Below are 16,585 nucleotides of genomic sequence, written 5' to 3' on the forward strand. Positions count from 1 at the left end.
TGTGGAAACTTCTATTGCTAAATGGTGTTGTTGCTAGACATTACACAGATAGGTATTACGCTCAGGGCAGGCAAGATGGCACAGTTCCCTCTCTATGATGTGCAAGAGAACCATATGATTTAAATTAGGTGAATACTAATAATCTGGAAGGCTGAGCAGTCCTGAAAGAATGAGCTGTGGTTGCACTTGATCACAAAAAATTGTCCCAGGTGGACTTGATGCCCATGATCCTTTCACCAGCCCAGAGAAATCTACTGTTAGTGTCATTTCTAGCTACAGAAAGCAAACAAAAGAAACAAACACAACCCCTTTCCCCCCAAAACCCTCTATTATGGTACTAAAGTGCACTGTCTTTGGCTGAGCTGTGAGACTAGAGATCCAGACAAAAACATCTATTAACATTCTGAAGGCACATTTGTTTACTGCAGAACTGTTTCACTCAGTACCATGACTAAATTATTTTTATACAAATTACATTGTTTCCCTAATCACCTCAGGTACTTCACTTGAAAGACTTCCTATTTTTCTGCATCAGACTGTCAGGTATTACTTAGAGAGTCTTCACACCAAACTTGCTTTGGAAGATGTCTGGAGTGAAAGGCTGCTATTTCAATGTGTTCTGTTAGGCCACTTGCAGGCCTTTTTCTGTGAGGAACATTGTTTATTAGCTCATATTTGATATGATGGAAAACCATGTCAACAGCTTCCTAAACATGGGAATCATCAGACACCTGTTTGAGAGTCCAGAACCATAAGTGGCATCCTCACATTTAAGGCATTTAAAACACTGTTTCTGAAGTACAGGCTTGACGAGCAGACAGGGAGGTAGATTGATAACTGCCTGAACAGATGGGCCCACAGGCTGGTGGTCAGGGTACAAAGTTGTCCTAGTTCAGCAAGCTGGAACCAGTTTATCACTGTGTGGGTGTGACCAAAGCTGTGTATTCTAAACCTTCTATACCATTTCCCAAGAACTGTTAACAATGGATCATTTGCAGCAGCTGCCCAGGGCACACCCAGCCCCTCAGGATGGGAGCTGGGTGTGAGACACCTGTGAGATAAGAGCTGATAACTCCCTTCCCTCCACACCCAGCCTGAGGTGTCTTGTCTGTTAGTGGGCCATCAATGATTTCAAAATACCCCATGACTCACAGAGTGAGAACACCTCTTGTATAATTCCCTGCCCTGAGGGAGGTACTGGGTGGTCCCACCTGGACCTGAGCATATATAATCTTGGGGGTTTTGGGACTTAGGGAACCACTTGTCAGATCCAGAGGAGGACCAGAACCTTGACAGGAGGAGATCACCACTCTTGACCAGACTGCAACCATCATCTCCACCAACAGGTTTCTCACTTCCTTTTACTTTGGACTTGGGGGAACCATGTGGAGTTCAGCAGAGGGGCTAATGAACCCCTTTGAGTTTGTGCCCCAGGGTGCTGGGTTATACTTCTGGGTTTTATGGGTTAAAACCAATTTCTCTTTGTGACATTGCATTTATTGTAATATTGTTATTAAATTGTAGCTCTGACTTATAATCTCTTTTGTGTTGGGTTTACCTTTAAACCAGCACAAAAGTCTAGTCGAAGGCCAGTGGGTAGCAGTAGGGGAATCATAGCAGGGTCAATGTCTAGTCCTGTTCAACATTTTCATTAATAATGTGGATCATGGGGCATGGTACCCTCAGCAAGTTTGCTGATGACACTACCTGACAGGAGCAGCTGATGAAACAGAGGATGGTGCTGCCATCCAGAGGGACCTCAACAGTCTGGAGAAATGGGCCAAGAGAAACCTCATGAAGCTCAACACAGAGAAGGGCAAAGTCACTTATCTGGGGAGGAACCAGGCACCAGGGGACAAACATGCTGGGGACAAACCAGATTGCAAACAGCTTTGCAGGAAAGAACTGGGAGTCCTGGTGGACACCGAGTTGGACATCAGCCAGCAACACCCTCTTGCTGCATATAAGCCTAACTTGTGTCCTGGTCTGCATTAGCAGGAATGTTGTCTGCAGTCTGAGGGCAGTGACCCTTCTTTCCACCTGTTCAGTACTGATAAAGCCACTCCTGGAGTAATGGGTCCAGATGTAGTCTCCCCAGACATGAACATACTGAAAACAGTCCAGCCATGGACCATTTAGATGAATTATAGAACCATATCTTGGTTTGGTTGGAAGGTCCTCAAAGATCATCTAGTTCCAACCTCCCTGCCATGGGAGTTTCACTACACGAGGTTGCTCAGAGCTCCATCCAGCTTGGCCTTGAACACATCCAGGGTTGGGGCATCCGCAACTGCTCTGGGTAACCAGTTCCAGTGCCACACCACCCCCACAGTAAAGAAATTTTTTCTAATACAATCTAAAGCTATCATTTTTAGTTTGAATCCAATCTCCCTTGTCCTGTCACTACATGGTTTGTAAAAATCCCTTCCCATCTTTCTTGTAGGCTCCCTTTAGGTACTGGAGGGCCACATGTGGATCACCACTAAGCCTTCTCTTTTCTAGGCTGAACAATCCCAATTCTCTCAGCCTTTCCTTGTAACAGAGGTGCTCTATCACTCTAATCATCTTGGTATCCCTTCACTGGACTGGCTCCAACAGGTTGATGCCCTTCCTGTGCTGGAAACCAAAGAGCTGAACACAGTGTTCCAGGTGGGATCTTACCAGGGCAGAGTAGAGGGACTACTCTTGATGTAGGGACTGGAGCACCTCTTCTGTATGGAAAGGCTTAGAGAACAGAAGGCTGAAGAAGAGAGAGCTCAGGGTAATCTCATCAATGTACATCGATACCTGAAGGAAGGGTATAAAGGAGATGGAGTCAGGTTTTTTTTCAGTGACAGGACAGGACAAAACTGACAGTTCATCTGAATTCAGACCACATTTATCAGACTGGGTTCTGTAAGGTATCTGGCTGTGGGAAATGTTAGTCTCTGCACAACAGGCTCAGGAAGGACATGTAGATACTGTGATACTGAGGCCAGTTGAGATTTCAGACCCTCAGCTCTGTTGTAAAGAGAAGTTTAACTGTTGATAGCAATAGGCTAGCTTGTATTTTTACCCCCATCCTCTTGATTAGAGGCACCTATTTTATATAGCAGAAAAGTTAAAGAAAATCTGTGCTAAATGGCCTCAAAATCTCATACCTCTAAAAGCACAGTTGACATTCCTGCACAAGAGAATGATCTAGTCTAAGACTCGAGATTTCCTTGCCTCCAAGCCCTTGGCTACCTTAACCATGGGATGACTCAGCCCCTAACTCATTCATGGCCTAAAAAAACCCTATAGCAAAAGTTTTGTGTTAATCACTGTCAGCAAGTGCTGAGATCTGAATGCTGACAATGCTTTTCAAGGATAGCTTAGCTACATAGGCCTATCACAATGTCTTTGGAGATTTATCTTGAATAAGGAAAACAGGATGGTCCAAGAATCTGGGCTGACCCATTTAAGGAATGGAAAAGAATTTGTGATTGAGAGATGCACATACAGGGATATAAGCGTAGCTCTGTATTCTAAAGCGAATGAGTAAACAGTCAGCAGTATAATAATCTGTAAGGCATTTGATCCCAATAAAACATCTTAATCCTTAGGGCTATTCTGGCAGTAAGAGATAACTGCACAGAAGCAGAAATGTTCTTAGCATAAACTTCACATATCTGCGTTTACTGTGTGTGTTAGATAGTTTCAGGCTCTTCTCCCCTCCTTCACAGTACTGATGAGCACTTCACATAGTCTGCTAGCTCCCTACTTCACTAACAAGAGTGCTTTAATTTGGATTTTTATTATTTCCAGCAAGGGCTAAGACAAAAGGAAAATCAAATCATAGAGAAATGCTTGGGATTGATGCTCCTCTACTGGCATGTCATATGCTTCAATAAAGCTGCACTACAAATTTTGGTTTTAGTAACCGTACATGTGGTCCTGTGCTTTGTGAGAGGATGCATTTCCACATCTGTGCACTTAACAAGCCTCTGAGAAGAATGTTTTTCTGGCTGTCTGCTAGCTGTTGTATTGTCTTCATTGTTGGCTCAGAAGTCCAGAGGCAATGATGAAGTGCAAAAGTTAATTTGTTGTCATGACTAAAGACTGAATGATACTTATGAAAGAATGAGAGCAAGAGCACATCCTACCTCCAAAAATGGGAAGTGCCACTGTAGGTAATGTGACCATATTATGTTCACACTTCTCAGGCAGAGGCGGTAGTTGAAGCAGAGCACAGCTGAGTTGCAGCTGCTTGCTATTCAAGACACAGGGCTGTGAGGTTTCTTCTTTTCTTTTCTCTTTTTTTTTTCTTTATAATCTTCAAGCCAGCACTTGATCCTCTACTACTGGAATCCTGGCACCCAAAGACACTTCATCTGTTTCTGGTATTTCATGAACATAGAGCCTTGTTATCAGTGCACACGTGTAGTACCTGCTTCTGCTGGCCTACTGGAAGTGCTCTGCTGGCCTAAACCATAAGACAGAAATGAAATGGGGACTATTATTTATAGCTCAGAAATCTTATGAATAAGGGTGAAAATTGTTTCATATGTTTTTTTTCATTGATCTTAGTTTGTAAAATCTTTCCTGATTAGGTGGGTGAAATGGCCTGTAGATGCCAGGCTATGACTAAGTCCAAGGCTGTAAATTGAAGCCAGTTTCCCTGCCCTCCCCAACAAAGGACAATATTGTTCAGGCTAAGACTTACCAGCACAAATGTTGCCATGTAATGCCATTAAAATAATACGCATTTATTTGTGTTGTGGAATCACAGAATCTTCAAGGTTTGTATCTGGAATTTGAATTCCTCTCAGTTATGCAAATGACAGTACTGAACATGACAACAAAAACATAATCCCAGCTGGGAACTGCTCTAAGTGGGGCAAAACAACCATTTTCATCCATATTTCACTTTTAGTGTTAGCTTTAAGTTGCCTTTTTTTTTTTTAAACAAGCATCTGTAGTTGTACTCCATGTTGTTTCGGAAGGATTGGTAAGAAGTTTTGCTTCAGCAAAGGTATATCTGCATGGATGCCACTGTAAGAAATGATCCTTAGCATATGGGATACATTATGTCATCTTATTGATTGAGAAGTTGAGGACTAACATATGGATGGATCCTTTAACTTATGTGAGGAAATCCAGGTGTGAACTGCAGTTGGCTTCAGAGTTGCACACACTTTCCCTTTGCATCTTTTGTTGATGAGTTTGTTCTACATTTTAGTGAAGTGCTGTTCCAACGCTCTCTGAAATCAGTGGCAATGCATTTCTTAAGTTCAGTAGTAAGTGCTCAAGCTGCAATATATCTTAATGCTAAATACTAAAGTATTGTGGCTGGTATCTTCACCCTGTATGTGTATGTTAGGTGCAAGAGCCCATGCTTATATTAAATGCACTAGTCCTGGTGATGGATTTGGCTTATAGGTACACAGATACACTGGATATGCAGTTTATTTTCTTCCCTTTTGCCATTAAAATGGGTCAATGAAAAAGCAATAACATGCAATCAGATATGAAATACAAGAATTGTAAATTTACTTGTAGGTCTCTTTCTGCAGAATAAATCTTGACATTACGGTCACTTAAAATGAATCCTGGTTTTGAGGGCATCAAGAGAACAGAAGCCTTTGAGGTGCTTGATCTACGTTCAATCCTTGTGTTAGCAAAGCTTTGAGGGAACAGAAATAGTCCTCCAAAACCTTCCCTTGTTACCAAGTAAGTCTTTACAGTGCATACCATCACTGTTATTCTTTATGATCATAATGTGGCTAATATTAATAAAAAACCAAATCTGTGAACACCATGAGTAAAGGAAAAAAGAAAGAGTTCAAAATATTTTGAAAGCAAAACTTGCAGAGATTCAGAGATTTATGAAAAGGAAGTGCTCTCTGTTTACTGTAAGGAAACTTTGACATCAGCTTCAAAGAAAGTTTTAGTAGGTTCTGAATCTTTGTAATAATTACGACTCAATTTATCTAGATAACAAAATCTTTGTTATCTAAAGTCTTGGCAACATTATGCATTTCAGTGCAGACTGTTAAAGACAACAGTCAACTTCAGCTCCCACTGATCCAGGAGTTGAAGGGCTGTCATATGGCATTTAGTCTTACTTCATGTAATTATATGTAATTAAATTGAGTTGTCATCGATGTTATCATAATTTGTATAAAAATCTGTTTGTGGCAAAATATTACAGATGCAGGCAATCTTCAGGAGTTCTCAGATGCTAATGCTAGACTCTGGCAGATGAGAAGTTGTTTTTGGTGTTCAAACGCACACATGTGCTTCTGTCTTTACCACTATGTATAAAACCAGGACATTTTAAATAAGCAGTTGAAAACCTAATACTTTCCATTTTTAATGATCCTTTCTTAGTTTAAAAGTGTTTTATTCTCTTTTTAGAACATCCTGTACTTACACCATTTGCTCTAAGTTTTCTGACAGTCAGTTCTTGATGTGGAGAAGCTAATGTTAATGGGAGGACTGGATGTGTTCTACCTGTGGCAGCACCATGTATTTTAGAGGCATAAGTAAACAGTTGGAGGGTCTAGAAGCTTTGAGGAATAATCCTTTTGCAACCGTGGATTTTCTATATAACCACAGGCAAGTCTCTTTGTCTCAGTTTCCATCCTTGCACAGGGGAGGTATCAGCTCACAAGGGAACCATGGGTATAAATTAATATTTGTGAGTCAGGGAACAGGCAGAAATGAATAATCATATGATGCAGAAAGAAGTGGTAGAGATCAAATACTTAAGGAGTTCAAACAGACATACTGGAAGAGTACCCTGCATAGTACCAGTTCATAATATGTGGAGAAAAATGTGGAGTTAAATAAAGAGTCTGGCACAGCTCAGCTTGTGCATTCTTGATTTTGGAAATCAAAATCCTGTTCACCTACTGCTTTACTGGCTGCATGGCTGTGCATTGCATGCAGGCCCTGTTTCTCCCTCTTCATTTGCTCTTACAAATAGCCGTTGAAACTGCTCCTCAGAAGGGGGTTCCTCATCACGCTGTGAGTGATCGTTCCATTTATTTCTTTTGCCACTGGACTAAAGCTTGCTGTTACCATCACTTGATAGTAGTAACAACTTTAAATTACTAGGACAAGCTCTAAGACCTCTAGAGACCTGTGAAAACTATCTGCACCAAGAAGGTCATGCGAATGCAATTACTGATGGTTTACAGAGCCTTTGCTTTTCCCATTGCCCCTTTCATTTCTGTGGTGTGATTCAGTCTTGTTTTGTTGTCCAGTGTTTTTAACACTTTGTGTAAGCACTCTTGAAATCCACATGATGAGTGAACTTTTTCAGTGTTCTAAGCATATAAATATATGTATTTCTTTTCCAGTGAGTTAAATTTTCCATATGCACCAGCCAAAGCTGTCAGGCATAGTGCCCAGCTTATGAGCCATTGAAGAAATGTGTGTGTAAGGTTTTCACAGCTGCTTGCTCAGAATTTTGCTGACCCATGTGGACATTGCCTCTTTGTTGTTTTCTGTGAACAGGCAGACAAGAGATGCATGGAGTGGTAGATGAAAACTCTTGCTGAATGGCTTTAGGTGGCAGGAGTACAGGTTTATGCTTCTGTTGGGTTTTTACAAGGTATGGAAATGTGCCAAATTTATTTTTTTGTCTACTTCAACTGAATTTAAGGAAACAACATGCTTGTGCAGCTTCATCCTAGTATTCTGAGATGGATTTCTCTCCTGTCAATTTACAGTAGATCTGAGCCATCTCTTATTTTTACTCTAAAGGCAGATGAGTTACATAGACCTCATGTAAGACAGAGGACAGAACCTTGTCCAAATGCCTACACAATTTGGTACTGTAAAAGCCCAAGCAATTAACACTACCTAATTAACTTTATCTGACTACTACACTGAAACTGCCTCAGTTTTTAAAGATGTTTATGTAGTTGATTTCCCCTGTTTTCAATAAGAACTGGCCACTTTAACCTTTAAAAATTAAGCCTTTCTTTCAGCTATATGCAGTCCAACATAATCCCTTGTGTGTGCTCTTTTCCTCTCTCATGCAATCCATGTGCCAAAATTATAAACATCAAATCCCTTCAGACCAATCATTTACTGGAAAATTACCTTGAATGGCACTGTACTTGCTGATCTGTGAAAGACAACATGAACAGTCTCTCCAGAGAAATGGGTTTATCAGGATTATTTGGGGACAGACAGGAGATATTGCACTATGTGCAGTATGTACTTTCTGAAGAGAAAACAGAGTGCAATAGCTTGCTATGCATAAGGCAGTGTTTTACCGAATTGAATAAGATGTTCTAACTTTTTTTTTTTCTTAAGTAACCCAAAAAAACTTACTACTGTGGGGAAACTTTTGCCTATAGAGTAAGAATCAGCCAAGACTTTGCACCTCAACCTCCTTCAGTTATTATGACACCCCAGGTTACAATACTTTATATCACCTTTGCAAACGTGCTCTCAGAGCTCAGCTAGGGACCCATCCAGAGAGCCAAACAGCAGGCAATAGTCATTTTCTCTTGTGCTAGTACCTCTACTAATCCAAGAATATCCTATGAAGCTGACAGCTGGAAGGCAAGTGTTGTTGCCATTCCAGCTCTTTGTCACCATTTGCATGTAGGGGAGGAAAAAGCAATGATTTGTTCTACCAAATGAGAAACATCTAGGGAGCTAGTGCCAACCCTAGCAGCTAGGGGGATGTATGATAAAATAGGAACAGCTGCATATGACTGTCTGTATGTTCTCACAGGGCACTTGAGAGAACTTTGTGATCTTGCACACCCCTTCTAGACTGATAGCATTAAAATTTGCATCTCCTTAAAAGTAACATGTTTAGTTTTTGGCTCTAAGAGTCAAGTCACATTAATTAATTATAATTCACAAGTTTTTGTCTTTTTTGGGAGTCATCACCACCTTATGATTGAAGATACTTCCACTATGGAATTGAGGGAGAAGGAAGATACTTCCACTATGGAATTGAGGGAGAAGGATATTTGTCTTTTAATCATTATTACAAAATTGTCGAATCAATATGTTCTTACTTCTTGAGGAAGGAAAACAGCCTGGCATGGCAGTTGCAGAGACCAGCATCTTTGCTCTCCATCCCTCCCAGACCAGAGACATGGACAGAAATATCTGGAAGAGGGACCAGCACTGAAGTTGCTTCTCACTGGTCTATTTCTGCAACACCAGTACTCAGAAGGCTATAGCCCATCTGTTCTCAGATCTTCATGACTTGTCTCAGCACTGGTAAAGAACATCTGCAACTGTGCAATAAGCGGAGATTTGCTGAAAGGTTTTGGATGACTAGAACTAGGCATCTAAGAGAGGGATCTTCAAAAAGTAATACAGTAAGTGGGATATTACTTACCAGTAGAACATGCTGGGAAGAGGAGCAACTGCTAAACAGTGGTCATTGAAAGGAGCTATATCCTTAGCACAGTGATGTGGCAAGGCAATAGTGTTTCTCCAGATTTTGCAGATACTACACTGAGTCCAATAAATAGTGATGAAGATGAATAAGTGATTGGAGCATCTGTTGCACAAGTGGAGGCTGAGAGAGCTGGGAGTGCTCAGCCTGGAGAAGAGAAGGCTTATGGGGAATGTTACCAATATGTATAAACACCTGAATGGAGACTGTAAAGATGAGAAAGCCAGGGTCTTTTCAGTGGTATCCAGAAAAGGGATAAAAGGAAATGAGAATAAATGAAAAAGTAATAAATTTCATCTAACCACAACAAAAATTGTTTACAATGAGGGTCACACAGGGCAGAGAGATTGTGGAGTTTACATGTGGAGATATAAAAAACTTAAACAGATGTAGTCCTGGGTAATTTGCTATAGCTGACTTTGGAGTGCTACTACTTGGACTACATGACCTCCAGGGGTCCCTTTCAATCTCAGCAATTCTATGATTCTGTGAGGAGCCAAAGACACACAATAATCCTAAAGCCTTTTAGACAGCAATGAAGCCTTCTTTCAGACATTTTCGTTTAGCCTACATAATAAAATGATCATTAGGTGACAGACAAAATGAAAAAGAAGTATGAATGTAGCCAGAGGGTTAGGGTAAATCAAGTTGAATTATCTTGCTTCACATAATACTTCATAATGATATGAAGTATAACAGGTTTTCAGAGAAGCACTGAGGAAAAAAATTCAGAACACCAACTGCATGGTGATAAGAAAATTTTCTGCAATATTAGAAGAGGTAATTAGGTTCAGATCTAGATGTCCCATATGCCAACTCACTGTTCCAGTACTGGAAATACTAGGTACCAATCACACAGGAATTTAATGATGTAATTATTCACAAAATAAATGAAACAAGTAAAGGAACCTCACATATATATATATATCACATACATATTTTCACCTGTGCAAACGTGAGAAAAAACAAGATAGAAAATCATAGGGAATACCTGAAAAAATTATTTTATCATGAGTCTAATTTGTTTGTAAATGAAACCTGTGGAAAACACTGCTCAAAAGACCTGTGGATTCCAAGGAGGAGAAAAAAAAAAGTGAAGTCATCATCTGTTGAAGAATGAAAGGGCTGTGAAACACTCATTTTGCTGAGCTCCAGATGTCTCTAAAAAGTGAAAAACCTTCAGGTAGCTTGGGAAGATCAAATCTGAAAACACCCCATGCTACTACTGCGAACAGAAGTTCTGCACAACTTGCAGACAGGATATTGGCAATTTTGCATGATGGCCAGAATCATAACAGACTATAATTCCCAGTAGGACAACTAAGCACAGTCAGTAGTTGTCATTGGGGTTTAGGGACTCTCAGGGCCTACCTGAAAAGAACTGAACACTTAGACCATCTATTTTAGGTGCCCAAGTCTGATCCCTACAAGATAGCACCCAAAGTATGTAAACTATGTTCCTTAGGTAGTACGTAGAAGTCATTGATAGATTCAGAGGACCTAAATTATATCCCCATATAACATGATCTCTAGGTTTTCCTGCATCAAATTGGCTGTCCAAATCCCCAGAAGGATTTGGCTGTTGTGGCACAACAAACATAGACTCCTGGCCAAAGAAAAGGAATCCACAATTCCATAAACATCATGGGAAGAGCTACACCCTTCAAAGGCAGCACACTGGACAACAGGCAACACGTACAAAAGGGCACACAAAGTCAATGTCCTAGATATGCCTTTATCTGGATGACTGAAACCCATAATCCATAGAAGTACCCCAGTGAGGTGGGTGGTAGGGGACAAGGGATTGGGAATGGTGTGAGAGACCCCAGACTCAACTTGAATTTATAACCCTGCAAAATAGAGAAATAAGAGTCATTGGACATGAGAAGAATGTAAACATGAACACGATTCTATAATTTGGTAGCTAAACACTCCTAAGGAATGGGTACTTACATCAGAGCCTATTTTCACCTTTAAAGGTCTGGAATTTCCCCAACGTCTTTTAGAAATAAAAAACGAAGCAACATCCAGGGCTTTGGGAAGAACATTTTATTGCTAAGCATATCTTTAAACAAAATGCAACCAAGAAAAGAAAAAGAATCAAAAAGGAAGAAGAAAAAGAAAGGGAAAAAAGCAATAACATCACAAAAACTCAAATAAAAATTCTTCAGGTTGTCCATAAAGCAACAGGGATATGGTAGAAGCCCACATACAGAAATGCACATGTTCCCAAAAATTGTCCAATAGAAACTTACACAAAAAAGGAAAGTGTAAATATTTTCCTTTAACTTAAAAAAGGAAAGCAAAAAGGAAAGGAAGAAAGAAAGCAGGAAATCATTTCACAAGACTCCAAGACTCCAAGAACAGCAATCTTTTACAGACATCAAGATATAATCAACTTTATATAGTTTCGGCCAGTTAAGTCATCTAAAATCGTGCTTTCATACCTTTTTGAAACCTGTCTTTTTTTTTTCTTTTTAGTATAAAAAATAAAAAAGAAAAAAAGCTCAACCTCACGCACACGCACACGCACCACACACACGCACACATACACGCACTGAAAATATTTGTTAACATGAAAGCATCTTCTCTAAATGTTTGAGAAGACTGTTTTTTTGAATTTAATTTCCCATGTGCGTGTGTGTATCTGATGACACTTCTTCAGAGTCAAATATTCATGCGACTTATAAACACCAGCAAGAGTAGATTTCTAAACCTAAACAGCTGATTAGTTTTTCATCTGCATACAGCAAAAGTGTACATTTCTGATATTCCAGAGTTCTCAATCCTTCTTGTTTTCTGTTGGTTTTTTTCTCTCTGTCTCTCTCTCTCTCCCTCATTTGCTTTGTTGCACATGATATGCATGGCCGTCAAACCACCTCGCTATTGTTCTGTACAGTAAGATAATCCTTTTCACAGTAACTGGGAAAATGTAGAAACCAAACAACCAAATTAAATAAGTTAAAGAAACAAAAGAAATTCCAAATTTAACCATAAAACAGTATATACACCATCAGGGTATCCATTTAGAAATTATACTAGCAAAAAAATAGTAGTAAAATATGTAAACAAAATTTCAGATTTTTTTTTTTTTTTGACACAGGTAACTGTGACAAAGCTAAAACACACACTTCACATTTTAAGGTTTGCTTTTGTTGTCTGTTTCTTTTTACTCTGTTCTTCAAGAACATTCCCATTCCACATTAAGACCATGACAGAACTTCTGTTTCAGTCGTGCCATCAAACATACCATGATAAATATATCTGTGTGTATATATATATATTATATTCTTAAATTAATTTTTCTTTATTATTTTTTGTGTGTCACAGCAGCTTTATTTATTTTCTTTTATATAAAAGAGAAGGAAAAGGGGGAATAGGGCAAATGGAAGGGCAGAGATGATCTGAATTGTCAAGCTACAAAATTAAAATATTACATATGAAAAACAGTTATATGTCAAAAAACCTATATATTTTGCATTCTTTTACAAGTGTTTAGCTTTTCTGACATTTATTGGTCTTGTCACAAGTTGAACTCCAATGGTGTCTTTCTGATCTCTTTATGAAACTGATTTATTATTATTTTTTGCATGCACTGCAATGTCACAGAACCAGAACCCGGAGGAAGACTCCTTTATTTTTACACAATATATTCAGCTCAGAATAGTTAATAATTTTTAAGCATTCTTTTTTGAATCTCCCTATCCTGTTAAACGTACTTTGGCTGTGCTAATGCATACTAAGCACTGTACTCAAATAAAGCCAATGACTGATCAGAACAGACATAAACCTGTCTACTCTGCAGTTCAATTGCAAATACTGGAGCCAGACCCAACGGAGCCAGCTTTCCATGATAATTTGCTTCAGCACCACCCATCAGAGACTTTCACTGCGTTGATAGCAAACAACTTACTGCAAGACCATGGATTCTAGAGACAACACAACCAGATATGCAGAGTAAACACCATGGGTAGCTTTTGAGTTCATATATGGCAATAGTGTCTCTTTATTTATTATGGATTTTTTTTCCGAGATTTCTTCTCAACACATGTCCTGGTTCACCCCCTGCACTATTCCACTCTATTCTTCCCTCCCACACCCAAAAATGACTAAAAGAACCAAACAATAAGTAATCCAAGAAACAAAACCGAACCAAACCAAAAAACCCAACAATCTCCAAACTCATTTATTCCCCTCCTCCAACCTCGAAAAATTATATGTATGCTGGACACAGCCAGATCAGTTTGTCCAATATTTCTTTGTTGTTTGATAATGTTTGTGGGTTTTTTCTTTTCTTTCCTTTTTTTTTTTTTTAATAAGTAAACTGAAAAATTATCAATACAGTCAGGGATCACGAACATTGTTAAAGACTCACTTGGAGATATGAAACAAGTAAGCCATGAAGTCTTCTACCTTTGCAGAAAGTTCAGCGGAGGAGGAGATTTGGAGATGTCCAAGTTCACTAACAGAGCAGAGCTGTGCGCGCCATCTCCAGAACGCTAAGTGTGCTTTATAATACATTAGGGCAAAGTTTGCTGACTCCAAGCGATGACTGAGACATTAACAGTCACTGCTGAAATTTTTTTCCCAATACTTTTTCCCACAAACGATATCTCCCAATCATCTCGTTCGCTGCAATGGTTCTGATATTTCAGTTAAATCTCATTAAGTATTTAGATATTTATATATAAATAAGTATTTTTTTTACACATAATACTCTTTGTCCTTGTTTTTCTGCTTCTTGTGGCCGCTCTTTGAGCTCTGCTGCTTCTCCTTCACGAGCGTGCCGTTGCTCTGGGCTGAGTTGCTGATGTAGTTCCGCGTCTCGTCCACCTGATAGGACCCCTCGTCCCTGTTCCTGTACTTGTACATGGCGTACAGGAGGATGAGGATGCAGAGGGCAGCAGCAGCCACAATGCCGACGACCATCCCCGTTGTGCTGCTCGACTCACGGACCACCTCTGAGGCCCCCGGAACCCGTCTGATTCCCGGCTCCGTGGGGTTTGCTGTGGGCACATTACGGAACATGGGGGAAGTGATTAGCGGGCTCTTCAGCTTTGTGCTGTCTAGCTCATAGGCAGTGGGCAACGGAAGCAAGACTATGTCAGGCTGGGGTTTGAGCTCACGGTTATTCATTTTGCCGGCTGGCAATTTGGGCACCATCCCAGTCGAGGACGAAGCTGTGGAGCGGATCAGCTCAGGGGACAAAGACGTGGTAGTAGTCCTACCAGTTTCGGAGACTTTGTTAGGTCTAAAGTCCTTGGATTCCCACTTGGGTGCGTGTGCTTTGTAGCCACCTTCGAAGATGGAAGTGGAAAGACTCTTATCTGTTACCAAGGAGAAGGTGGTGTAAAAATCTTCATCATCAGTAGGGGGTAGGTTAGAGTCAAATGTTTCCCCTGAGCCATACCCAGATATCACCAAGCCATCATCATCACAACCATCGCTGCCTTGGTCCGACAAGCAAGGTAACCCCGCCTCAGAGGTCATGGACAGGGAATCTTTGGTGGTCTCAATAATGGTGAGGAGGGGGCGAAAGGTAGGGGGAAGTGTAATGAAAGGTGCACGAGTTGCAATAGGAGGGATATCTAAAGGGTCTTCTACAAGTAGAGGGATAACTAATTCACCTCCTGGGATGGAAAAGAAAAAAAAAGAAGATTAGTACATTTTAATGACACAATGCACCATTTTCTGTTCACTAAACTCAAGGGCAAGAGAGGATCTGGGCACGATGAAAAGGTGTTAGGGATCAGGTTTCTCACCCTAGCTATACTACTGATGTACTTTCCCTCCCACCTTGCTTGAACATTGGTAAACTGCATGCTCCATTTCCTACCTAAGCTAGATATGTACAGTGAAATACTCTGAATTTTTGGGGACCCAAATTTTTTGATTTTTGAAGATACTCTCAAGTGACTCTGTAGTCATCAATTTTTGATAGTGGTCTTTCTTAAGCATTTGGTTAGAAGACTATTTAAAGGATTTATTTTTGAGTTCTATGGACCAAATTCTCACAGATGTAATTTTTACTGCTCATCTTGCCAGTTTTACATCCTCTGATTATTTTCATTTAAAATAACAATGTATTTCTTCTCTGCCATTCTAATCTGCTCACCTTCTGTAGTTTAGAAGTATTTTCCTTCAGGCATTTTCCATTCATCCATTTCTTCTTGATCATTATCTGGCTTTTAAATTGTGGGAAAGTTTATGAAAGAAAGGGATGGAATAAGAACCAAGTACTTACTGGAATCCCTGAAGGTACAGAGCTCTACTCAATGGTCATCTCTTTTTAATCTTTCTTTAGCATTCTGTTTGACCCTAAGGATGTCCCTTTCCTTGCATCTTGTGGGGCTACAAGTGCCATACTATCTTCATCTTTGGACCTTCTTGATATTCCTTTACTATAAATTGATTAAAATTAAGATAGATTTTATTGTGATTGATGATGTAACAGAATAAGGACTTTGATGAACTAAGTTACCATTTGAGCCCAGGATTGTACTACAGAAGTTGTGTTCACACCTACTGTTACTTCTTGATAGGCAGAGAGTTGTGATCAGTTCTACTTGTTTCTTACACGATGGTTACCTGACTATAGAGGACGAAAAACAAGGTGGACTTATGGTCTACTCTTGAAGTAGAACAACAAACTGTACCTTTGTCCCTTGCTACAGGAAAAGCTGCAACTGAAACAAGAAAATCGGTGTATCATTTCTGTGACTTGGATTCTAAGCAGCAATATTGCTACTTTAGGGTAGTAGCCCTATTTTATCTACATATTGTAATATGACTGTACCTCTACTTTTGAGTTTATGGGTAATTAATACTCCATTGTTTCATTTTGATGCAGAATTTTATTAATTTAACTATACCCTTTAGTTCTGATTACATAGTCTTTTGCTGACACACTGGTTGTCAACACTTTTTTAGAGTGAGACGAACTGCTTTTGAAAGTTTGTGTATAAATTGTCCCTTGGGTAATTTTTCTTGGGCTAGCCACTTAAGAAAGCTGCTTAAAATATACATTGAAGAGTGCAGCTGACATCATGAGAGTCATCTAGATTTGTTCAAAGGATTGCAACTCAGTAAGAAGTATTTCTAACGCATTGAAAATTTTGATTTATACTCACCATTGCTTAAAGAAGGATATGAAAAAAAAGCAGCTTTTAAATAAATATTTCTGGTGTT

General features: G+C 39.7%; 1 protein-coding gene across 3 annotated transcripts in view; it reads right to left on the bottom strand.

Moving 5' to 3' along the window:
• Nucleotides 1-11,437: 11,437 nt before the first annotated feature.
• Nucleotides 11,438-16,585, bottom strand: part of NRXN3 (neurexin 3) — a 1,004,771-nt gene continuing 999,623 nt past the window's right edge. For 2 of the 3 annotated variants that reach the window (XM_071557744.1, XM_071557741.1), the window contains one exon: nucleotides 11,438-15,027. In XM_071557744.1, coding sequence (XP_071413845.1) covers nucleotides 14,102-15,027 — 926 coding nt within the window. In that variant the 3' untranslated portion in view covers nucleotides 11,438-14,101. The remainder of the gene's footprint in view (nucleotides 15,028-16,585) is intronic. The other variant, XM_071557743.1, reaches the window with a different exon arrangement.

This window comes from Pithys albifrons, chromosome 6 (assembly GCF_047495875.1).
Source record: "Pithys albifrons albifrons isolate INPA30051 chromosome 6, PitAlb_v1, whole genome shotgun sequence".
In the NCBI taxonomy this organism is placed as follows: domain Eukaryota; kingdom Metazoa; phylum Chordata; class Aves; order Passeriformes; family Thamnophilidae; genus Pithys; species Pithys albifrons.